At 44.3% G+C, this 25804-nt stretch overlaps 1 protein-coding gene across 1 annotated transcript in view; it reads left to right on the top strand.

Annotated features, from left to right (window-relative positions):
• The first annotated feature begins 22674 nt into the window (after positions 1–22674).
• The window catches only part of si:ch73-173p19.2 (V-type proton ATPase 116 kDa subunit a 1), a 44847-nt gene continuing 41717 nt past the window's right edge, over positions 22675–25804 (top strand). Inside the window, exons 1-5 of the mRNA XM_060900875.1 lie at positions 22675–22791; positions 22928–23006; positions 23098–23195; positions 23440–23568; positions 23642–23739. Coding sequence (XP_060756858.1) covers positions 22675–22791; positions 22928–23006; positions 23098–23195; positions 23440–23568; positions 23642–23739 — 521 coding nt within the window. The remainder of the gene's footprint in view (positions 22792–22927; positions 23007–23097; positions 23196–23439; positions 23569–23641; positions 23740–25804) is intronic.

The following is a 25804-nucleotide window of genomic DNA, read 5'->3' as shown; positions in this document are numbered from 1 at the left end:
AGTAAATGAGAAGTATATCAGAGTGGTACAAGACATGTATGAGAACAGTGAAACTGCAGTGAGGTGTGCAGTTGGAACGACTGAATGGTTCAAGGTGAAGGTCAAGGATCTGCTTTGAGTCCTTTCTTGTTTGCCATAGTGATGGATAGCTTGATGGACGAAGTGAGGCAAGAGTCACCGTGGAACATGATATTTGCGGATGATATTGTGATATGTGGTGAAAGTAGAGTTGGGTTTGAAGAGATGGAGGTATGCATTGGAACAAAGAGGAATGAAGGTGAGCAGTCGGAAAATGGAATACATGTGCATCAATGAGAATGAGGATGAGAGTGTAGTGAAGATGCAAGGAGTAGACGCAAAGAAAGTTAGTGAATTCAAGTACCTGGGGTCAACTGTGCAGGAAAATGGGGGCTGCAGTAGTGAGGTGAGAAAGAGAGTGCCAGCAGGGTGGAGCAGTTGGAGAAGGATTTTGAGAGTCATTTGTGATAGGAAAATCCCAGCAAAAGTGAAAGGTAAGATGTAGTGAGACCAGCTATGATGTATGGATTGGAGACAGTACCCTTAACGAAGAGACAGGAAGGAAAGTTGGAGGTGACGGAGTTGAGTATGTTAAGGTTTGCGATGGGAGTGACGAGGTTGGACAGGATAAGGAACGAGCACATCAGAGGGACAGCACATGTGGAGAGCTTGGGAATCAAGCTAAGAGAGATGAGACGGAGATGGTATGGGCACATCCTGAGAAGAGATGCAGAGCATGTTGGAAGTAGAATGTTGAGGATGGAGCTGCCAGGCACACAAAAACGAAGAAGGCCAAAGAGGAGATACATGGATGTGGTGAGAGAGGACATGAAAGTGGCAGGTGTGGTAGAGAAGGATGCGGAAGACAGGGAGCAATGGAGACAAAAGATCCGCTGTGGCGACCCCTAATCAGGAGCAGCCAAAAGAAGAAGAAGATGAAGAAACTCAGACTGTAAGTTGTTCTCACACAGGTTACACTCATTGTGTCTGACCTGGTAATTAGGACCTTTTATTGCCTCATTCACCACAGGTTTAGAGATTAAAATACTTTAGGAAGAGCCTAAAGTGCTCTGGAAATCAAAATTGATGTTTCATTGCTTTCTGTACCTGTCCTTTAGTGTTATGGGTGCCTAGATCCAGAGCGTCATCAAGACTACCTTTGTCGAGTCCAAGACCAAGTCCAAAGAAGTTCAAATACAAGTCAGAACCAAGTACAATTGCTGAGGTGGCCGTGCAGAGCTGTGGCTGCAAGGTTGTTGGTGCCTGTCGTGGCAGTAATCCCTGAACCTGGTGGCGGACACCTGTGGTGAGGGGAGCCATCAGGCTGAAGAAGGAGTCCTATCGGGCTTGGTTAGCCTGTGGGTCTCCAGAGGTAGCTGACAGATACCAACGGGCCAAGTGGAACGCAGCTCTGGCGGTCACTGAAGCAAAAACTCGGGTGTGGGGAGGAGTTCGGTGAGGCCATGGAAAATGACTTTTGGGCGGCCTCGAAGAGATTCTGGCAAACCGTCCAGCGGCTCAGGAAGGGGAAGCAGCGGTCTGTCCCTGCTGTTTACAGCAAGGATGGAGTGCCGTTGACCTCAACTGGGGACATCATCCAACGGTAGAAGGAATAATTTGAGGATCTCCTCAATCCCACCTTCATGTTGTCTGAGGAGGACGCAGAGTCTGAGGGTGCTTGGGAGGACTCACCCATCACAGGGGCTGAGGTTGCCGAGGTGGTTAAAAAGCTCCTCGGTGGCCGGGCTCTGGGGATGGATGAGATTCGTCCTGAGTTCATGAAGGCACTGGATGTTGTTGCGCTGTCTTGGCTGACATGCCTCTTCAACATTACATGGAAGTCGCGGACAGTGCCTCTGGATTGGCAGACTGGGGTGGTGGTCCCCCTTTTTAAAAAGGGGGACCAGGAGAGTGTGTTCCAACTATAGGGGGATCACACTTCTCAGCCTCCCTGGGAAAGCCTATGCTGGGGTGTTGGAAAGGAGAGTCCAGTTGATAGTTGAACCTCGGATTCAGGAGGAACAATGCGTTTTTTGTCCTGGTTGTGGAACACTGGACCAGCTCTTTACCCTTGCAAGAGTACTGGAGGGTCCATGGGAGTTTGCCCAACCGGTCTACATGTGTTTTGTGGACCTGGAGAAGGCTTACGACTGTGTCCCTTGTGGTGCCCTGTGGGGGGTGCTTTGGGAGTATGGGGTTCAGGGACCACTACTGCGGGCCATTCGGACCCTGTATGACCGGAACAGGAGTTTGGCTCGCATTGCCGACAGTAAGTCGGACTCATTCCTGGTGCATATGGGACTCTGCCAGGGCTGCCCTTTGTCACCGGTTCTGTTCATAACTTTTATGGACAGAATTTCCAGGCGCAGCCAAGGGACGGAGGGTGTCCAGTTTGGTGGCAGCAGGATCACATCTCTGCTTTTTGCGGATGATGTGGTCCTGTTGGCTTCATCAATCTGTGACTTACAGCATGTGCTGGGATGGTTTGCAGCTGAGTGCAAAGCGGCTGGGATGAGGATCAGCACCTCCAAGTCCGTGGCCATGGTGCTCAGCTGGAAACGGGTGGAGTGCCTACTCCGGGTCAGGGGGGAGTTGCTACCTAAAGTGGAGGAGTTTAAGTATCTCGGGGTTTTGTTCATGAGTGAGGGTAAAGGGGAGCAGGAGTTGGACAGACGGATCGGGGCAGTGTCGGCAGTGATGCGGACTCTAAACTGGTCTGTTGTGGTAAAGAGAGAGCTGAGCCAAAAGGCAAAGCTCTCAATTTACCGGTCCATCTATGTTCCCACTCTCACCTATGGTCACGAGCTATGGGTCGTGACCGAAAGAATGAGATCGTGGATACAAGCGGTAGAAATGAGTTTTCTCCGCAGGGTGGCTGGGCTCTCCCTTAGAGACAGGGTGAGAAGCTGGGTCATTCAGGAGAGATTCAGAGTAGAACCACTGCTCCTCCACATCAAAAGGAGTCAGTTGAGGTGGTTCGGGCACCTTGTTAGGATGCCCCCTGGATGCCTCCCAAGGGAGGTTTTCTGGGGATGTCCCACCGGGAGGAGACCCCGGGGCAGACCGAGAGGCTGGAGAGATTACATCTCTTGGCTGGCCAGGGAATGCCTCGGTATTCCCCCAGAAGAGCTGGTGGAGGTGGCCGGGGAAAGGGACGTCTGGGCTGCTCTGCTTAGGCTGCTACCCCCGCGACCCGGATCCGGATAAGCAGTAGAAGATGGATAGATGGATGGATGCATGTATGTGACAGTTCATGTAAGTGGGTGGAGCACAGAAGGACGGCAGGACAGAACTGAGTTCACAAAACTCGCTTTATTCAGCTTTTCAGTGTATCTCTGTACTCTCACACACACACACTCAGACACACGCAGACACATCAGCCGTCTAGGTGTGGAGAGAGCTCCCTCTCCTCTCGCTCCTTAAATAGGGCGCGGTCACTGGGAAGACACACAAACATTAATTAACGACAGGTGTAGTGATTCTGCCACTTACCTTCCCTGACTCTGCCCTCCTGTCACAGACCGGTGCTTGACCACGCCCCCACTGCCACATACCCCCACCGCCCGACTCAGGCCGGGCAGCCGTCCAGCCTGCAGCCGACTCCCCCCCGATGGGAGAGAAAGTCTGCCACAACCATCTGCGCCCCCGGCCTGTGGATCACCTTGAAATTAAAGGGTTGGAGTGCCAGATACCAACGGGTGATCCGTGTGTTGGCATCCTTCATGCGGTGGAGCCACTGGAGGGGCGCGTGGTCCGAACAGAGGGTGAAAGGGCGCCCCAGCAGGTAGTAGCGGAGGGCGAGGACCGCCCACTTGATCATGAGGCACTCCTTTTCTATCGTGCTATAGCGCCCCTCGCGTACCGACAGCTTTCTGCTGATGTACAGCACGGGACGATCCTCCCCCTCCACCTCCTGGGACAACACGGCCCCCAGCCCTCTGTCCGACGCATCCGTCTGTAACATAAAAGGGAGAGAAAAGTCAGGGGAGTGTATTAGTGGCCCCCCGCACAGTGCAGCCTTTACCTCAGAGAAAGCCCGCTGGCATTGCTCCATCCACTGGACCGGATCTGGTGCCCCCTTTTTAGTGAGATCAGTCAGCGGGCTGGTGACGTCCAAATAATTCGGTATAAACCTACGATAGTAGCCAGCCAGCCCCAGGAACTGTCTCACCCCCTTTTTGGTCTTGGGCCTCGGGCAGGCCGTAATTACTGCTGTCTTGTTAATTTGGGGATGCACCTGCCCATTGCCCAAGTGGAAGCACAGATACCGTACTTCCACCCGCCCAATCGCACACTTCTTTGGGTTGGCTGTGAGACCCGCTTGCCTCAGTGACTTAAGGACGGCCCGCAGGTGTTGTAAGTGCCGCTGCCAGTCATTACTATAAATAATGATATCGTCAAGGTATGCGGCCGCATAGGTGGCGTGGGGGCGGAGGACCCTGTCCATCAGCTCCTGAAACGTAGTGGGCGCCCCAAACAGCCCAAAAGGAAGTGTGACGAATTGGTGTAAGCCGAACGTTGTGGAAAAGGCCGTCTTTTCCCGGGATAATGGAGTCAAGGGGATCTGCCAATAACCCTTTGTTAAATCCAGTGTTGAGTAAAAACGAGCCGTGCCTAGCCGATTGAGCAACTCATCAATACGAGGCATTGGGTACGCATCGAATTTAGACACCGCGTTGACTTTTCTATAGTCGACACAGAACCGGACCGACCCGTCGGCCTTGGGTACCAAGACCACCGGGCTGCTCCAGTCACTGTGGGATTCCTCGACGATGCCCATTTCGAGCATGGCCTCGAGTTCTTCCCGAACCACTTTTTTCTTGTGCTCGGGTAACCTGTAAGGGCGGCTACGCACTACCACCCCCGGGGGCGTCTCAATGTGGTGCTCTATGAGGTTGGTGCGGCTGGGCAGGGGCGAGAACACGTCCGAAAACTCGGTCTGCAACTGGGCAACCTCCGCAAGTCGGGGAGTTGGGTCGGGGAGAGGTGGTCTCCACAGGGGACCGGAGAGGTGCACGATGCCAATGTTCCCTTTTGCACCTCCGGCCCCAGCTCCGCCTTCTCCGGAACCACCGACACCAACGCCACAGGGACCTCCTCGTTCCAGAGTTTGAGCCGGTTGAGGTGGTAAATCTGTAGTGCCCCACCCTTATCCGTTCGCCTCACCTCATAGTCAACGTCCCCGACTCGCCGTGTGACCTCAAAGGGTCCTTGCCACTTGGCAACTAATTTGGAGCTCGATGTGGGCAACAGTACGAGTACTTTCTCTCCTGGTGCGAACTCCCTAAGGCGCGTACCCTTGTCATACAGGCGGGTCTGTCGTTCTTGGGCCTGCCGCAAATTCTCCTGTGTTAGGTGCATGAGTGTGTGGAGTTTTGCGCGCAGGTCAATAACGTATTGGATTTCGTTTTTACTTGGTGAAGGTCCCTCCTCCCAATTTTCACGCAGCACATCTAGGATGCTGCGCGGCTTACATCCATATAACAATTCAAATGGGGAGAACCCCGTGGAGGCTTGGGGGACCTCTCACACTGCAAAGAGCAAGGGTTCGAGCCATCTATTCCAATTACGTGCATCCTCACTTACGAATTTTTTAATTATGTTCTTGAGGGTGCGATTGAACCGTTCAACTAAACTGTCAGTTTGTGGGTGATACACGCTGGTGCGGATCGGCTTAATACCCAACAACCCATACAGTTCATTCAGTGTACATGACATAAATGAGGTGCCATGGTCAGTCAGAATCTCTTTCGGGATTCCAACTCGGGAGATAACGCGGAAGAGTGCCTCCGCAATACTGCGTGCTGAGATATTGCGAAGAGGCACTGCTTCCGGGTATCGCATTGCATAGTCCACTAGAACTAATATAAAGCGGTACCCTCGTGTTGACCGATCTAATGGCCCGACGAGATCCATCTCAATTCTTTCGAACGGGGTCTCGATTAACGGTAGAGGGCGCAAAGGCCCTTTTGGAATGGCCACTGGATTTACTAACTGGCATTCGCGGCATGCTGTACACCATCTACGGACATCGCCGCGAATCCCTGGCCAATAGAACCGGGCCATTATTCGGGCTAGTGTTTTATCCTGCCCTAAGTGTCCAGCCATGGTATTAAAGTGAGCCGCCTGGAATACCAATTCCCGGCGGCTCTTTGGAATTAAAAGCTGCATGACTTGCTCTTTAGTTTGAGTGTCCTGCATCACTCGGTATAATCTATCCTTCATAATCGCAAAGTAGGGGAAGGACGAGGTGGCGTTCGGCGGGAGCGTTTGACCATCGATTACTCTCACTTGGTCAAACGCATGCCGCAGAGTCTCGTCTCGCGACTGCTCTAATGGGAAATCTGCGAGGGATTCCCCAGCAGAGACAGGAGGGGCCGGCGGCTCCTCCCTCTGACGCAGAGATGACGTAGACGGCTCTGTGACAGCTGCTCCTGCCAATGCGACACCGGGACCTCCCCCTGTTAAATGACAGGACCCACTCTTCACTAAATGTGTCATTAAATCCCGAAATCCCGGCCAATCAGCCCCCAAAATTAGAGAGTGGGTAAGGCGAGGATTAACCGCCGCCTTCACTATAAATTTTTCCCCTCGAAAAAAATGTGGACCGACACTAGAGGGTAGTTGTGAACATCCCCGTGCACACACAACACCTTCACCAATTGTGCTCCCCCCAATGCCTCGTCTTGCACCAGGCTTTGGTGGATTGAGGTCTGATTACAGCCAGAATCCACCAACGCCTGATATGTATCCCCTTGGATACTCACCGGTATGCGATACGCTCTGGCCCAATCGAGGGCGGCTCCTGGCGAGTCGGGGATCCGAACCACCGCGCCCACCTCCATTACCGAGCACTGCTGTTGGAGGTGGCCCGGCTCCCCGCAGCGCCAGCGAACCGGCCCGGGCTTCCTCTCTGCACTAGTGCTCTGGGGCTCACTCACCTGAGGGGGGAGAGAGACGGACACAGAAGGGAGACACGGGAGGGCACCATGGGTGCGGCGGGCCAGCTGAGGTGGCGCCGGCCCCCGCCTCCGCGGTGGGGGAATAGGGCGAGGAGGAGACACAGGAGGAGGGGAGAGAGAGAGAGAGGAGAGAAGAGAAGAGGTTGTCTGCTGTCCTGCCGTCGGGACAGCCACCAGATGGTCCTCCGCCAGCTCGATTGCCTGATCCAGCGACGCCGGGCGGTGGCACTGGACCCACTCTGCGGTTCCCGCTGGTAAACGCGCGACGAACTGCTCCAGTACCACCTGGTCCATGAGTCCCTCGACATCGCAGCTGTCGGCCCTCAACCACTGCCAGCAGGCGTCCCGGAGTTGCTGGCCAAACGCAAACGGCCGGCCGACTTCCTCCAGGCGCAGAGCACGGAAACGCTGACACTGTTGCTCTGGGGTGCGTCCCACCCGCTGGAGGATGGCCCGGCGAAGATCCGCGTAGGCCAGCCGGTGGTCAGCGGGGAGCTGTAGTGCAGCCAGCTGCACCTCTCCCATTAGCAGGGGGAGGAGGCGCGCCGCGCGCTGTTCCACCGGCCACCCCAAGGTCTCCGCTACCTGCTCAAAGAGCGTGAGGAATGCCTCGGGGTCGTCCTGCGGGCCCATCTTCGTGAGGGTGAGGGGGGAAGGGCCCGCGGCGGTGGAGATGGTGGACCCCGCCAATGCGAGGAGGTGCCGGAACGCCCGACGATCTTCCTGTTGCACCAGCACCAGGGCCTCGAACCGTTGTTCTTGCTCCTTTTGGAGGGCGAGCAGCGCCTGGTGCTGACTCTGTTGGGCCGTGGTGAGGGCATGGATCAGGTCGGCGAAGGTGGAGGACTCCATGGAGCTGTTCTCTTCTGTGCTCATTCCCGGGTTTCAGCACCACTGTGACAGTTCGTGTAAGTGGGTGGAGCACAGAAGGATGGCAGGACAGAACTGAGTTCACAAAACTCGCTTTATTCAGCTTTTCAGCGTATCTCTGTACTCTCACACACACACACTCAGACACACGCACACACATCAGCCGTCTAGGTGTGGAGAGAGCTCCCTCTGCTCTTGCTCTCTCTCCTTAAATAGGGCGCGGTCACTGGGAAGACACACAAACATTAATTAACGACAGGTGTCGTGATTCTGCCACTTACCTTCCCTGACTCCGCCCTCCTGTCACAGACCGGTGCTTGACCATGCCCCCGCTGCCACAATGTATTTTTGTGGTCCATATTATACTGAATCCATATTATACTGAATGTATTTCCCACATTAATAAATACAAAGTACTTTGTGTCTGCTGCATCTTTCAGTTATTTTAAATCAAGGTTGAATACTTTCTTCTTTGCCGCTGCCTTTTATTAAATCAAATTTGAGGCTTTTGATTAATTCCTCGCTCTGCACCACGGGCGATTGCTCTAAGACAACGAGGGAGGCTCAGCCTCCTCTAAAAATGACGAACATCGTGTAGGATGAATTGCGCTAGGCTTATGTTATAGCCAACCTTATAACATTGCTATTTCAGATCCAGAATCATAGAAATATATGTGCTCAACCCAACTACAGTGCGAAATCATTCCATTATAACTTTCCCCAGTTCGCCTAATGTGTGCGTGAGTTTTTCCCCCTCGTGACAACGCGATGCAGCCCAGCCTCAGTGGACTTCAATGGCATTTGGGAGCTATGCGCTTTTCAATATCAAAATGCAAGACGGTTATTGGACAAATACTGCGAAAATGCCCGCCCACGGACTCCCACGGACTCCCAGCCTCACAGTGGGAGGGACATGGCAAAGCTTTCCACGAGGAGACTGGTGATTGGTGAAAGTGGCCGGATATTTTCTTTGATTGACAGCTCGTTTCAAATATAGACAGGCAGCGGTGAATTTCAGTTCAGGCCCATGCAGATTCGCAGGTGGTGTGGTGTCTTGTAAGAGATCAGCTTACATTTCGATTTCATTCATTACATATGGTTTCTACCAGCTTTTTTAGTTTGTATATATTTCCATTGTAAATAAAGTGTAAATATAGTGTTGTCAAGTTTGCTATCTTAGTTCCAGAAATTCCACTTATTTGAGTGACTGAACTTGAACTTGAGGGGGCTAGTCAGCTAGCAAGAAAGCTGCGCACGGATGCCAAGCATTGTTGATTTAATTTTGGCGAAGCCATTTGCCAGTCTTCCTTTCAAGAAAAAAATTAAAATTAAAGAGCAGGGTAGACCAACGCCTCAAATTGACTTGGTGAAAAAGGTAGGGAATAATACTCGTTCCTCTCCTGGTATGAGAAAGTGAATTGGCTAACAGCAAGTTCAGTGATGAGGAAAATGTATTGTTGGCCATGCCTCTTGATTAAACCCGGATCCGTGATTTGGTCAAATGTGGGCTTTGATGACCTGCACAATTTCACAAGGGCATATAAAAGACACGAGATCAGCAATGAGCATGTGAACAGTAAATAGGCTACTTTAGTAATATGTCATGGATGGACTAAAAATATAGAATCTATTTAAAATGTTTATGCTGAGTATATTATATTGGAATATATATTTCTCTGGATATGAATTAAACACAGCTACAATTTGGAAAACATTTTTAAACAAAAACACAGCCGAGAACATTTCACACTACAGACCTGGATTAAAAGTGAAGGGTTATCAAAATTGTCAATAAAACATTTCTCAGTCAAAATAAGTAAAATATAGGGAAAGTGTCATTGAATGAAATGTGTGGCACCCAGCTCTATGTTTGGCTCCCCAAGGTCAGTGCTTGTGCCTATTCCAGAACACTCTGCTGTTACTGCTGAGGTTCCTGACAAAGAGCTGCTTTCAATAATGATCAATTTTTAAACAACATGCCACATGCCACAATTTTAAAATATAAAATGTTAAAATATACCCCCCCCCCCCCAACACCACCATCATGTATATTGGACAGTAGGCTAATGGGCCAAAAGAACCTGTTATTTCACAGTTTGTGACCCTGCCAACAATCAGCCAGATCAGAGGCAAGAGTATGGGCAAAATTGATGTGTTTTTTCTTTTTTTTTTAAATCTGGAAATATCGTAACCGACCAGCCTCCCTGTTTGAAAGGCTACCAGCCGCCACTGCTCTGCACTATAACTTTTATTCTTGTATTTCATCTGTCTTATTATATTTTAGCTCATTTTCTATTCTCTTACTATTTTTAATTGTACTTGAATATCCATTTATAATGTGTTTCTTCCTCTGTCCATTCACCCCAACACACTTTTTTTTTCAGCGTGACCACAATGCACAATGCATTTATTAATGTGGGAAATACATTCATATTATACATGTATACTGAATGTATTTCCCACATTAATAAATACAAAGTACTTTGTGTCTGCTGCATCTTTCAGTTATTTTAAATCAAGGTTAAATACTTTCTTCTTTGCTGCTGCCTTTTATTAAATCAAATTTGAGGCTTTGATTAATTCCTCGCTCTGCACTATAACTTTTATTCTTGTATTTCATCTGTCTTATTCTATTTTAGCTTATTTTCTATTCTCTTACTATTTTTAATTGTACTTGAATGTCCATTTATAATGTGTTTCTTCCTCCGTCCATTCACCCCAACACACTTTTTTTTTTCAGCGTGACCACAATGCATGATGGTATATATTGCTTGGTTAGTGACCATTGATTGTACACTACTTTTCAGGGTCCTTTGTGGGATACTATGAGTCCACTATATAGGGTGTAATAATTCTCACTATACATTCAGACAGCACTACAAAATGGTGAACTCACTATATAGTCCACTATATAGTGAGTAGTGAGTGATTTTGGACACAGGGCAAGACCAGTCTGAAACAATAGAAAAAGAAAAACCTTTCAAGACTGGACTTGAGTACTACAGCCCTGCCTAGATGTAGAATATATCTAGAAAGATATCGAGGTGAAAAAATACAAAAAAAAAAAAAAATGTTCTGAAAGTTTTAATTTTGTAGTTTATCACTTCTGGGAAAATGGTACACTTTTATGGCTCATTGTGTACTACTTTTGTGTTTATCCAATTAAATATTCTCTAGGATGTCCAGTACGTGTCCCATCCCTGTGGGTGTGTCTTGCTCTAAAATAGCAGCTCATTAGCAGCAAACCTGACTTGTCAGTGCATTTGACTGGCCTGGCACACTATATACTTTTACAGACATTCCTTTATTGAAAAAAAAAAAACCCAGGTTTTTTCCCCATTTCAAAGAAGTTGTAATTAGTGCAATTTGGTGTTTATGTAACAGAAACTTTTTGGAAAACTTCAATGCCATGATGTCTTCTTTAGGCTGATCAAGAATGCAGTTCTGTCTTTATGCACTGTCTTCTTTAGTGCTCTATATTTAGCTGTAGTCAAGAATACTACAAGGTTAAGGCATATCTTGAATCAGTCCAGCTCTTCAATACGACCATGATCACTCTGCATTTCTGTTTCAAATAGGGATGTGAAAATACTTCAGGAAGGTTATTACATACTGGACTAAGTCATGTCCTTGTATACATTCTTGTTTCTCAGGAGACACCCATGCACCCATGCTGAGTTTGAGCTCAGAAAACACTCAGGGTGATGGTTGCAGGCGACATTTTCTGTTTGGGCTGAGATGGGGAAAGGGGATTTACTCCAACACTCATCAGCATTCAAAAGGTTTGTTTAGTCTTTTTTCATCTCACACACTCAGGGTCAGTTTTTCTTTTGATGACCTCAGTTTATCCTCTAACTTGTCACATTTCTATAGATAGATAGATAGATTACTTCAATATCTATTGTGATTGAAATAATTATAGTTGGTTATGACCTGGTTATCTCCCCAAACAGCTTAAGATCTGTTCTTCAATCACACAACTCTTTTACCTCCAGTTCCCAAACCATCATGCATTGTAAACAGGAAGGAATCTCCTTTCACAGTTACAAAGTCCTATACTTTACTGTGAGTATTATAATAAGGTAACAGTTTTCACATTTACGGCAAATGCCGATACATCAATACCAGTTTTAGACTGAGCACAAGTACAAGTAGATGTTTTTTTGTTGCTTGTTTAATGTTTTATCCTGTTTCAATGCTATCTTTAGTAGAGCGAGCAAGGGCAGCTGACCGGCATGTTCAAAGCAGCATCAGCAAGTATGGACTTTAAAGGGCTGATGACACGAACATGACTCTATGCAATTTCTTAAATAAACTATACAACATGGCAAACATGTTAGATTTCTGTTATAATTACGTGAAAAGAAGCTGTTGTTACGCAAATATCCAACTTTTAATTGCACAGCGCAAGAAAACTGGGTCCGTGGCTCGCGGCCATGCTGTGACATCAGCGGGAGAACACGCTGCGGTTCACTGGCTGTTCTACTCATAGATATCCTATGGTTCTACTCTGGTTCTACTCAATGGAAATGGCGCATGAAAACGCCGGTGAACTCTCTAGTGCTAGCTCTTCCTCTTCTGGGAGTCTAGAATTGTGTTGATCTCTTCCGAATAGAATCTATGATAGCCTACCCTCTTTACCCTTTGCCTCTCGTTGCTAGGCGGCAGTTACATGAAAGCCGCAAGCTTTCACAAGCAAATACATGACTGATATCACGCCGACTTTATGATTACATTTATGATTATCATGTAGAATCTATAGCTCTACGTACCTTTATCTTATGTCGTTTCACAACACATGTTCTGACAGGAGGACTGTCTTTGGATCCGGCATAGCTACTAGTAGACCCCCTCCGGAATACTGGCAGTGTTGCCAGATTGGGATTTTTACTGCCCAGTTGAGCAGTTTCAAGTGCATTTTGGTGGGTTTTGAACATATTTTGGGCTGGAAAACTTCAGCAGTATCTGGCAACAGTACTGGCAATAGATACTGCTGACGTTTTCCAGCCCAAAATATGTTCAAAACCCACCAAAATGCACTTGAAACCGCTCAACTGTGTGGGAAACCTCCCAATCTGGCAACACTGTGTAGGCACTGCTGATGGTAGTAACACACGTTTGTGCTGAACTGAACACCCAAGAGATTCTTTTAAGCTGGGAAGGGTGTCAAAACAATCCAAATCGAAGTGTTCAGAGCACAGGACGGATGTTGGTGAGGGCTCCCACTTGTCACGAGTGCGCCTGACTTGCTTCACCCATTTCGCATGCAGCTCGGAATCTCTGGGAAACTTGAATAAACTTACCCCATCCTTGTAGGTTTTGGAGCAAAAGCCGGCAAAGCAACGCGAAGGCATAATAACTAATATATATATATATATATATATATATATATATATATATATATATATATATATAAAATGTATAATAATAATACTAATAATGACAAACTGAACACCTGTCGCATCAACAACAAACTGGTAAGTGAGGAGGAAGGTTCTTTCGCTGACGTCATATAGCTCCTCCTCCTCCTTCGTCTCCTGGGTGCTGCAGCCCTGTCAAATTTGCCCAAATAGCCTTTTTTATCATAACTTGTAAAATAGGCGCCTTCGTGAATTAATATATGGATCATCGGGAATTACTTTTTATGTTATAAAACATCGCCAAAGATGTCAAAAACGTGTCATCAGCACTTTAAAAATGAGTGCAATTACACACTGATTTGTGAGCAAAGTGTATAAACCCTGGTGAGCTAGGACAAAGGAAGCACCTGTGTCTCAGTGCTCGCAGAACTGAAGTGCTCTCAACTGCAACAGTTGTGTGTGCAAATATAGTTGTGTGTGCGCAATTCATGACAGCTTCTACTAGCTACTTATTAACTGAGTGCAAGGTCTTTATGGGAAAATATCAGACCGAGGTCTTGACAGTACGGACCGAGCCGTAGGTGAGGTCCGGATAAAAAGACAGAGTTCTAATATTTTCCCGTAAAGACCGAACAAGCGAGGTTAATAAGAAGTTTATTATGTGGCTTTTTTATTGCTAAGATTAAAATAGATGGTCATTATAATGAGTGACGCTGCTTTCAGTCACACCATATTTGTAATGTAGTTTAGTCACGCATGCAGAATAAATGGCTAGCAGTTTCAAAACTGAATTTCTGTCAGCAGTTAGCTGTTTCTGAACACACTTCGTTGCTCATTTCTTGAATAACTCGGTGACTCTTGTTTGTCTTTTGTGTTTTGCCATTTTTGATTTCCAATTAATCTTTTTTTGTTTTGTTTTTGCTTGTTTTTTTTGCAACATTAAAAGCCGGTGCCTTGGAAAGAAAGTCTGTAATCGCCCACGGGCATTACAGGAAAATTCTGCCCACCAAGAAACCAATCAGAGTGCATGATTTTACCGGAAGTAGCTCATGCCATATAATAATCATTTTTAAAGACCATATTTGCTGCACATTCCGGTCAGTTGCCTTTGCCCTCCATTAAATATTACTGTTTCAATGCCTTGTGAACTCTTATCAGGAGCAGTTGTATTGTTAGAAGAACATTCTTTACAAGCATGATTAAATGAGCCTGGTACCAAACTGATGCCAGTATTGATGTGGCCCATTAACACTGTGTTTGATCTCAGCTCAGAAGACAGATGCAGACTTCATATTAGCCACAAAGTCAGGAAAATCTGTTCGGAAAATTACATTATAATGACCAAATACAATGAAAAGTATTTTTCCAGTCTCACCTGTGAAAGGTAATCCCATGTGATCTCGTTTGGATGGTAAACCTGTTGGTACAGTTAAACGTAGCCAATCTTTATTCTCCGCTTTGACCTTTCCAATATGGCGGCGAGGATGACGTACGCGGAAGGCGGCGTCTTTAATGGTCCGGAATTAATTGAATACTACACGTTGATGGATTAATTGTTGTTTCTCACCTGTGAAAGGCAATCCCATGTGATCTCGTTTGAACGGTAAATCTGTTGGTACAGTTAAACGCAGCTAATCTTTATTCTCCGCTTTGACCTTTCCAATATGGCGGCGAGGATGATGTACGCGGAAGGCGGTGTCTTTAATAGTCCAGAATAAATTGAATGATACACGTTGATGGATTAATTTGCTTTTTTGAGGAATGTATTCTAGGACTTAAACCATCATCTGAAGAGGTGAGATTGCTCTTTTTTCCCCCTAGTTTTGCTGGTGGGATTGACTCTGCCCTAAGGGCTATTCTCTCTCTCTCTCTCTCTCTCTCTCTCTCTCTGTCTCTCTCACTTTGCACCATTACACAATAAATATTCACAGTGAAAATATTTTGTAAGCGCGTTTCATGAACCAAGTTATAGGATTTGTTGACAACTCGCATCGCATCGCAATGAGAAGATCATTGGCACTACTGGTGTTAAGCATCAGACCATTTCATAAATGAATATTTTGCTGTAGAGCTGCAGTGTTTGTACAATTGCATGTTTTTGCTTCACTATTACTGTCACTATTCTGCTTCTTGCATTACTACTGTGAACTAACACTGAACATAATAATAATAATAATAATAATAATAATATCCAAGCTCATGTTTCACCCTCACTAGTGCTCTGTAAGGCTTTTTCCTGGTGATATTCGTTACACTTCTACCCGGCGTGAAGCACTCACAGTCATGTGGTTGTGACGTCATCGTAAACAAATCCGTTTTACTCATCCAGACGATTTCACAACGGCAACGTTGCCAGATCTTTCCACTCTGGAACCCGTTCTCAAAAAGATTGCGTTTTGGGCACCCAAAACGCCGGTGCCGTGTGGACGCCAGGCCTAAACGATAAGCAATTGTATCGGAGTCACCTGAATCCGTTGCCGTGTGGACAGGGCCTTAATGCTGTCTCGTCAGTTCCAGTATTGATTACAACAGCACCTATTAGCGCATGCAGCAACTCTAAAAATAAGTGAGTAACACATATCAAAAGCAGGGCGGTATTAGTAAGCCCTTTAGATACTTGGTTTGGTGTTTCAGGGGGGTGTGTGTGTGTGTGTGTGTAGGAGGATAAAGAGCAGAGTGTGTAATCTCTCCACCCTTAAATTAACCACCATTGGTAAGTGCATCATTTCTTACACTTAGTGTTCATTTCAAAACCATTGGAAATTGAAATGATGTCAGACATGTTCTGGCATTTCTTTTTTGCCACATCAAGGTAATCATGTAAGATTTATCACAACCGGTTTTCAATAATAATGGATGTTCCCTTTTAATTGCCTCCCTCTTTTGGTTTCAGGATGTTAGTTACTGTGTTTATGCTCTGCCCAGTGAATATATTTAATTCATATGTGCATGTCAGTTCTGTTTAAATCAACACTAACAGTACATTTAAGGTGATTTGATCATGTATTTTTATTTTTGAATCAAAACATAATTAAAATTTGTAATTAAGACCTCGTTTAAATTAAATTTACTATAAACAGTGAAATCCAGTTTTGATGACAATACAACCCCAGTTCCAAAAAAAAAAAAGTTGGGACGCTGTGCAAACTGTAAATAAAAACATATTGTGAAGATTTGTAACTCATGAAAACCCTATATCTCATCTCATCTCATTATCTCTAGCCGCTTTATCCTTCTACAGGGTCGCAGGCAAGCTGGAGCCTATCCCAGCTGACTACGGGCGAAAGGCGGGGTACACCCTGGACAAGTCGCCAGGTCATCACAGGGCTGACACATAGACACAGACAACCATTCACACTCACATTCACACCTACGGTCAATTTAGAGTCACCAGTTAACCTAACCTGCATGTCTTTGGACTGTGGGGGAAACCGGAGCACCCGGAGGAAACCCACGCGGACACGGGGAGAACATGCAAACTCCGCACAGAAAGGCCCTCGCCGGCCCCGGGGCTCGAACCCAGGACCTTCTTGCTCTGAGGCGACAGCGCTAACCACTACACCACCGTGCCGCCAGAAACCCTATATTTCACCGAAAATAGTACAAAGACAACATATCAAATGTTGAAACTGAGAAATTTTATTGTTTTTTGAAAAATATATGCTCATTTTGAATTTGATATCAACAACACGTTTCAGAAAAGTTGGGACAGGGGCGTGTTTACTACTGTATTACATCACCTCTACTTTTAACAACACTCTGTAAATGTTTGGGAACTGAGGAGACTAGTTGCTGTAGTTTTGAAAGAGAAATGTTGTCCCATTCTTGCTTAATATACAATTTCAGTTGCTCAGCAGTTTGGGGTCTCCTTTGTCGTGTTTTGCGCTTCATAATGCGCCAAATACGGCACGGTGGTGTAGTGGTTAGCGCTGTCGCCTCACAGCAAGAAGGTCCAGGTTCGAGCCCCGTGGCCGGCGAGGGCCTTTCTGTGTGGAGTTTGCATGTTCTCCCCGTGTCCGCGTGGGTTTCCTCCGGGTGCTCCGGTTTCCCCCACAGTCCAAAGACATGCAGGTTAGGTTAACTGGTGACTCTAAATTGACCGTAGGTGTGAATGTGAGTGTGAATGGTTGTCTGTGTCTATGTGTCAGCCCTGTGATGACCTGGCAACTTGTCCAGGGTGTACCCCGCCTTTCGCCTGTAGTCAGCTGGGATAGGCTCCAGCTTGCCTGCGACCCTGTAGAACAGGATAAAGCGGTTAGAGATAATGAGATGAATGAGATGAGATAATGCGCCAAATATTTTAAATGGGAGACAAGTCTGGACTGAAGGCAGGCCAGTTTAGCACCCAGACTATTTAAATACGGAACCATGCAGTATTAACATGTGTAGAAAGCAATTTGGCATTGTCTTGCTAAAAGAAGGAAGGCCTTCCCTGAAAAAGATTTTGTCTGGATGGCAGCATATTGCTCTGAAACGTGTACATATCATTCAGCATTAATGAAGCCTTCCCAGATGTACAAGCTGCCCATGCTGTGTGCACTAATGTACGTTCATACCATCACAGATGCTGGCTTTTGACCTGTGCACTGATAACAAGCCGGATGGTCCCTCTCCTCTTCAGCCTGGAGGACGTGGTGTCCATGATTTCTAAAAAGAATTTCTACTTTTGATTCATCAGACTGGGGCGGCATGGTGGTGTAGTGGTTAGCGCTGTCGCCTCACAGCAAGAAGGTCCGGGTTCGAGCCCCGTGGCCGGCGAGGGCCTTTCTGTGCACAGTTTGCATGTTGTCTGCGTGGGTTTCCTCCGGGTGCTCTGGTTTCCTCCACAGTCCAAAGACATGCAGGTTAGGTTAACTGGTGACTCTAAATTGACCGTAGGTGTGAATGCGAGTGTGAATGGTTGTCTGTGTCTATGTGTCTGCCCCTTGATGACCTGGTGACTTGTCCAGGGTGTACCCCGCCTTTCGCCCGTAGTCAGCTGGGATAGGCTCCAGCTTGCCTGTGACCCTGTAGTTCAGGATAAAGCGGCTAGAGATAATGAGATGAGATGAGACGAGATTTGTCAGACCTCGGGACAATTTTCCACTTTGCCTCAGTCCATCGTAAAAGAGCTTGGGCCCAGAGAAGGTGGCGGTGTTTCTGGACATTGTTTATATCTGGTTTTAACTTGCATTTGTGGATGCAGTAATGAACTGTTTTCACAGATGATAGTTTTCTGAAGTGTTCCTGAGCCCATACAGTGATTTCCACTACAGACTCGTGTCTGTTTTTAATGCAGTGTCTTCTGAGGGCCTGAAGATCATCAGCATCCAATGTCAGTTTTGAGCCTTGTCACTTGTATATAGAGATTTCTCCAGATTCTCTGAATCTTTTAATGATATTATGTACTATAGATGATGTGATCCCCAAATTCTTTGCAATTTTACATCAAGGAACGTTATTCTTAAATTGTTGCACTGTTTGCCCACACAGTCTTTCACAGAGCGGTGAATCCCTCCCCATCTTTACTTCTGAGAGACTCCGCCTCTCTGGGATGCTCTTTTTACACACAGTCATGTTACTAACCTGTTGCTAAGTAACCAAATTAGTTTTTTTTTTTTTGGGGGGGGGGGTTAGCATTACACAACTTTTTAAGTCTTTTGTTGTTCCTGTCCAAACTTTTCTGAAATGTGTTGCTGACATCAAATTCAAAATGAGCATATATTTAAAAAAAAAAAACAATAACATTTCTATGTTTCAGCATTTGATATGTTGTCTTTATACTATTTTCAATGAAATATAGAGTTTCCATGATTTGCAAATTATCATATTCTGTTTTGCACAATGTCCCAATTTTTTTTTTTTGAATTGGGGTTGTAGTATAAGCAGTGAAATCAGGTTTTGATGAGAAGTTAATATTTCTGTTTGTGTAAACTATACATTATATGTTCTCTTAAATCTGGCCATGTTTTCCCTTTTTCAGTGTCGTTTTCTAGCCCTTAGAGTCATCACTCCCTTTTTTTCTAGTGTTCTTAGTCTGCAGCTGCTCCAGAGTTTCCATTCCCTCCAATATACAGATCTCTTGTTTCCTTCTTCACTTGTTTATCTAGTGTTTCTCATTTACAGATGCTCCTTAATGTCCTTTCCTTGTTTTCAAGCTGTCTAGTTCGTTGGAGTTTTCTCAGTCCCTTATTTCTAGTTTGCAGTTGTTATGGAACAACTGCAAACTAGAAATAAGGGACTGAGAAAACGCCAACGAACTAGACAGCTTGAAAACAAGGAAAGGACATTAAGGAGCATCTGTAAATGATTTTTATCAGTTTTATTCTTCTCTGGATTTCAGTATCCCTATGTAACCCCCCCATTCCCTTATTTCTAGTGTTTCTAGTTTACAGCTGTTCTCTAATTTCCCTCTTCTGTAGATTCTAGTGTTCAGAACTTTATACTTTAAATATTCACCATCTTCCTTACTTTTAAGTGTGCCTGTTTTACTGGTCCCTGTTTTCCTTGTTTCTTTGTTTCTTGTTTGAAGGTGATCTAGGGATTGTGTGTCCATTGTGAATAATAGAGTCTGAGTAATACTTGCTCTGTTGTGCACTCAGACATTTAGAGTTGAACACAGAGGTTTTTTGTTTAACCAGGTGTGTGTTACTTTGTGTTTAGGTCACTCGTATGCTGATCCACTGTTGGGAGCTTCAGCATCGTTCATCCAGAGACTTCTGGAAATGTCCACCCTGCAGGAGAAAACAGTTTGCCAAGAGAAGAGCAAAGAACTCAAGAAGAACAGGAGGCACAAACTCTAATCATACAATCTGCTGGTTAAAAGAAAAGACAATAAACACAATTCTTGGCCAAAAATTAAACATATACAGACTTCCTCCAATTCTGAATGTCATAAGTCAGCTAAGATATGTTTGTCATGTGTGTCAGGAGTTTGCTTCTTTAGTTTTGCACTGTAGCTACAAAACTAATGCAGCTAATAAATGAGGGCAGCTTAGAGCTCTGTTAAAGCATCATGAAGACTTCTGACAGTTACTTATCAAAAAATATAAGTTTGACTGAGACAAATAATGTCTTTCAAGACAAGTTTGTGATAATTTGAGCATAAAGTTTAAACAAGGACAAATCGGTAGCTCGCTAAATAGTATGTGTGCCTGACAAAATACCAATAAGTGTATGAGAGAGGGAGGTGTGATATAGTCAGCTGAACAGTATCAACTCTGTCTATAATTATCAACAGTGTCTCACCCACAGGGTGGAGATGTCATTGTGTCAGGATGACATGGGAACTTGCGTGTGTGTTCGATTATTCACATCATCTGGGTGGAACAGTGTGCTTGTGTAACAACTTTAATATGAGCTAAAAATGATTAAAATGGTCAAAACTAGATTTGACTCACCAGAAGCTCATTTGATTCGCCAACAACTGAATCATTTAATGCAAATTCCAGCAAAGAGATGAATGTGCATACTCGCAAAGCTCATCATCTTTTAAAGTATAAACATAACTAGTGTATCAATTGACTCACACAAAACTGAATCATGAGATACATCAAATACTGAATCAGTACCTTTGCCCAATGAATCATGTCATAAATGATTCATGAATAGATTTGATTGCATTGTTCACATGGTGTCTTACAGTGGTGCTTGAAAGTTGTGAACCCTGTAGAATTTTCTATATTTCTGCATAAATATGACCTAAAACATCATCAGATTTTCACACAAGTCCTACAAGTAGATAAAGAGAACCCAGTTAAACAAATGAGACAAAAATATTATACTTGGTCATTTATTTATTGAGGAAAATGATCCAATATTACATATCTGTGAGTGGCAAAAGTATGTAAACCTCTAGGATTAGCAGTTAATTTGAAGGTGAAATTAGAGTCAGGTGTTTTTAATCAATGGGATGACAATCAGGTGTGAGTGGGTACCCTGTTTTATTTAAAGAACAGGGATCTATCAAAGTCTGATCTTCACAACACATGTTTGTGGAAGTGTATCATGACATGAACAAAGGAGATTTCTGAGGACCTCAGAAAAAGCGTTGTTGATGCTCATCAGGCTGGAAAAGGTTACAAAACAATCTCTAAAGAGTTTGGACTCCACCAATTCACAGTCAGATAGATTATGTACAAATGGAGGAAATTCAAGACCATTGTTACCCTCCCCAGGAGTGGTTGACCAACAAAGATCACTTCAAGAGCAAGGCGTGTAATAGTCGGCGAGGTAACAAAGGACCCCAGGGTAACTTCTAAGCAACTGAAGGCCTCTCTCACATTGGCTAATGTTAATGTTCATGAGTTCACCATCAGGAGAACACTGAACAACAATGGTGTGCATGGCAGGGTTTCAAGGAGAAAGCCACTGCTCTCCAAAAAGAACATTGCTGCCCGTCTGCAGTTTGCTAAAGATCACGTGGACAAGCCAGAAGGCTATTGGAAAAATGTTTTGTGGACGGATGAGACCAAACTAGAACTTTTTGGTTTAAATGAGAAGCGTTATGTTTGGAGAAAGGAAAACACTGCATTCCAGCATAAGAACCTTATCCCATCTGTGAAACATGGTGGTGGTAGTGTCATGGTTTGGGCCTGCTTTGCTGCATCTGGGCCAGGACGGCTTGCCACCATTGATGGAACAATGAATTCTGAATTATACCAGCAAATTCTAAAGGAAAATGTCAGGACATCTGTCCATGAACTGAATCTCAAGAGAAGGTGGGTCATGCAGCAAGACAACGACCCTAAGCACACAAGTCGTTCGACCAAAGAATGGTTAAAGAAGAATAAAGTTAATGCTTTGGAATGGCCAAGTCAAAGTCCTGACCTTAATCCAATCGAAATGTTGTGGAAGGACCTGAAGCGAGCAGTTCATGTGAGGAAACCCACCAACATCCCAGAGTTGAAGCTGTTCTGTACGGAGGATTGGGCTAAAATTCCTCCAAGCTGGTGTGCAGGACTGATCAACAGTTACTGGAAATGTTTAGTTGCAGTTATTGCTGTACAAGGAGGTCACACCAGATACTGAAAGTGGAGGTTCACATACTTTTTCCACTCACAGATATGTAATATTGGATCATTTTCCTCAATAAATAAATGACCAAGTATAATATTCTTGTCTCATTTGTTTAACTGGGTTCTCTTTATCTACTTTTAGGACTTGTATGAAAATCTGATGATGTTTTAGGTATTATTTATGCAAAAATATAGAACATTCTCAAGGGTTCACAAACTTTCAAGCACCACTGTACATACCGAATGTCAGCAATAGTTGTGTCGCTGTTAATGAGTGTATGTATTGATCAGTGTCCATATCGATCAGGGTTTAAATTGATTCATGCCTGTATTGATTGAAACACACAGAACTCTAAAAATCTCATCACACACAGACTGAGAGAAGTGAGTAGGCACTGAGTGTCTGAAGGCAGATGGTGCATTTTTATTATGAATGTTTATGAAGTTGAAAATAAAAGCAGCAGCAGTATGAGTTTGCTATTACGCAGTGAAGAGATGTGTTTATTGCAGCTCTTCTTTCAGACCGAATCAGCACTCAGCTGCATTAATGAGCTTGGACTTCTTGGAGTTGTCGAGTTCAGAGATGTGAGTAAAACTGTCTGTGTGTGTCCACTTTGGCCTGAATGTACCCTTTTTGTCACTCTTCACAAGATTATTGCTGTTTTTGTTTGCACAGACATTATTATTATTATTATTATTATTATTATTATTATTACTACAGCTAAACCCAGGGATGACTTTGTCTCAGAGGAAATTTGTAAACGAGGTGAGGAAGTGTGAGGAAATTGAGAGAATCATCAGTAAGTCATTCGTTTTGGGCATGTTAGGAATACTTTATGCAAGATTTTAATTGAGTTCTTTCTCTGATATTGTATTATTTCAAATTTCCAGAGTTTTTGGAAGGTGAAATGTTGCGATGTAATATTCCTATTGTTGCTGGCTCACACAGCGAGGAAACTAAGTGTAACAGAGACACACTGGAGCTCGAGGTGAGATTGCATTCATTTTCTGATGTAGCTCCTTATATTCAGGTGTATCAATTAACATTAATCAATGATTCATCTGAAATAATCACAATACTATTATACTACTTATAACAGCTTTTTCAGTTGCAGTGGAAATACTCAGGAACCTTAATCAGAAATCTTCATGTTTGTAAGGAATCATCAGCTAACCTGTCTGTCACACAGCTTGTCTTGTTTACTGATTGTGCATATTATGTTTTATATACAGTATGAGGTAAAAGCACTGGAACAGGAGCTGAAGGAGATCAACTCTAATCATGCAACACTGAAGAGGAACCTGACAGAACTGCTAGAGATCCATGCACTGCTCGGCGTTATCCAGGACTTCTTCCAGGAGGTAAAAAATAAAAAATTCTAAATGAATTCTTATAGCTTTATTTTAAATTTCATTTCTGTGATTAAACCCTCAGGCTGGGATGGAGCAGTCTTGTAGTGATCTTCAGTCAGATGCACCACATGCCATTCAGTGCCAGAACAGCTTCCGCACCATTACAACTCCCAAACTGGGGTAACACGCGTGCACACACATACACGTTCACACACTCAGACTGAACTGTTTATTATTAAGAATTATTATTATAGCATTTTTCACAAATCGCTACTGTCATTTTGCCAGTTTGTTTACATTTTGATCGGAAATGATTTTGTCGGACGTTTTGTATCAAGTTTTTATTTATCGAATTTGCAAAAAGTAAAAATAAAAATGCTCTGTTTCTCAAAATCCAGTGAATGTGGATATAATAAACTAGTTATTCCACTCAATCTCGTCGTACATGGCTTATAACGCACCTCGTCGGCTATCAGCTCATGTACAACTCGATTTCGTGGAATAACTGTTAATTATCAGCTTATATACAGTTATTGATCTTAAAGCATATTATTCAGTAACTACTGCGAAATGTGTTTACAGTTACCTATATGATGTTATGAAAACTGGTGGCACGGTGATGTAGTGGTTAGCACTGTTGCCTCACAGCAAGAAGGTTCTGGGTTTGAGCCTTTCTGTGTGGAGTTTGCATGTTCTCCCCATGTCTGCATGGGTTTCCTCCGGGTGCTTTGGTTTCCCCCACAGTCCAAAGACATGCAGGTTAGGTTAACTGGTGACTCGAAATTGACCATAGGTGTGAATGTGAGTGTGAATGGTTGCTTGTGTCTCTGTGTATCAGCCCTGTGATGACCTGGCGACTTGTCCAGGGTGTACCCCGCCTCTCGCCCTAGTCAGCTGGGATAGGCTCCAGCTTGCTTGCGACCCTGTAGAACAGGATAAGCGGCTAGAGATAATGGATGGATGTTATGAAAACCTAATTATAACCTAATCCTAAATTAATAATAGCTAACAGATAGTTATTAAATTGTTGTATAGATTCCTTTAATTTCATATAATTTGATTGAAAGGTTTCTTCACCTCTGGCCCTAACCATCTCGAGATCAGTCCCCCCGTGTCACCCAGACGTCTGGGGGTGAGTCGCGAAAGAAAGACAGGAACCCCATGAGTTTGCAATCTTTATTCACAAGTCCCCCATGAGACGAGAGAATACAGGAGATTTTATATGTGTGTTATCTGTGGATGAAGTGACATCACTGTTTGATATCTGTCTATGTGTGTGTGTGTCTGTGTGGATATGCAGCTGTGGGTGTGTGTGGGTGTGTCTATGCTATGTGTGTGCATCGTAGGATGTCAGACTATGGTGTGATGGTATGATGACGTAGGTCAGTAAACCTTGGACTGAGCAAAACACATCTTAATTCCATCAATATGTATGTGTGTGAGTGAAACCTTGGATCAATCATGAGCAAAATGTCCTGTATACATTTCATATCAGCGGATGTTCTTAACGACAATTTTTAAACAAAGACATGTTTAGTCTAGCAAAGAAGTGTCTTCTCCCCTGGACGAAGGTCACACAGTAACTTGGTCAAGTTACACAGGAATAGTTTAGAATCACTGTTATAGTATATGTAATAGTTTAAAATAATAAAGGATCTTAAAAAGCTCTAAAATATTAAAATCATAAAGTCTTAACACTAAAACTATAAAACTAACTTAAGTGATCACTTAATGCAGCTTTAAATCTACATTAAATCTAACATTCAATCATTTCAATTTCAAATTTAACACTGGTTAAATCTAACAATCCCCCTCTTTGATACATTGATTTACAGTAGAAGTTCAGTATCACTAAATTGGAACAGACCAAATTTATTATTTTTGGAAAAAGTATGCCTTAATACCTTATTACCTGCCTGTAATTATATTAATAAGGTATTAAGATGTAAATTGAACTCTATGAATGGTCTATACCAAGGAGGTTTTCTCCAGGAGGCAGGTGTATGTACAACCCTGATTCCAAAAAAGTTGGGACAAAGTATAAATTGTAAATAAAAACGGAATGCAATGATGTGGAAGTTTCAAAATTCCATATTTTATTCAGAATAGAACATAGATGACATATCAAATGTTTAAACTGAGAAAATGTATAATTTAAAGAGAAAAATCAGGTAATTTTAAATTTCATGACAACAACACATCTCAAAAAAGTTGGGACAAGGCCATGTTTACCACTGTGAGACAT

This window comes from Neoarius graeffei, chromosome 19 (genome assembly GCF_027579695.1).
Source record: "Neoarius graeffei isolate fNeoGra1 chromosome 19, fNeoGra1.pri, whole genome shotgun sequence".
Taxonomy (NCBI): domain Eukaryota; kingdom Metazoa; phylum Chordata; class Actinopteri; order Siluriformes; family Ariidae; genus Neoarius; species Neoarius graeffei.
Note: the sequence above shows the minus strand (reverse complement) of the source record. Positions and strands in the feature narration are given on the sequence as shown.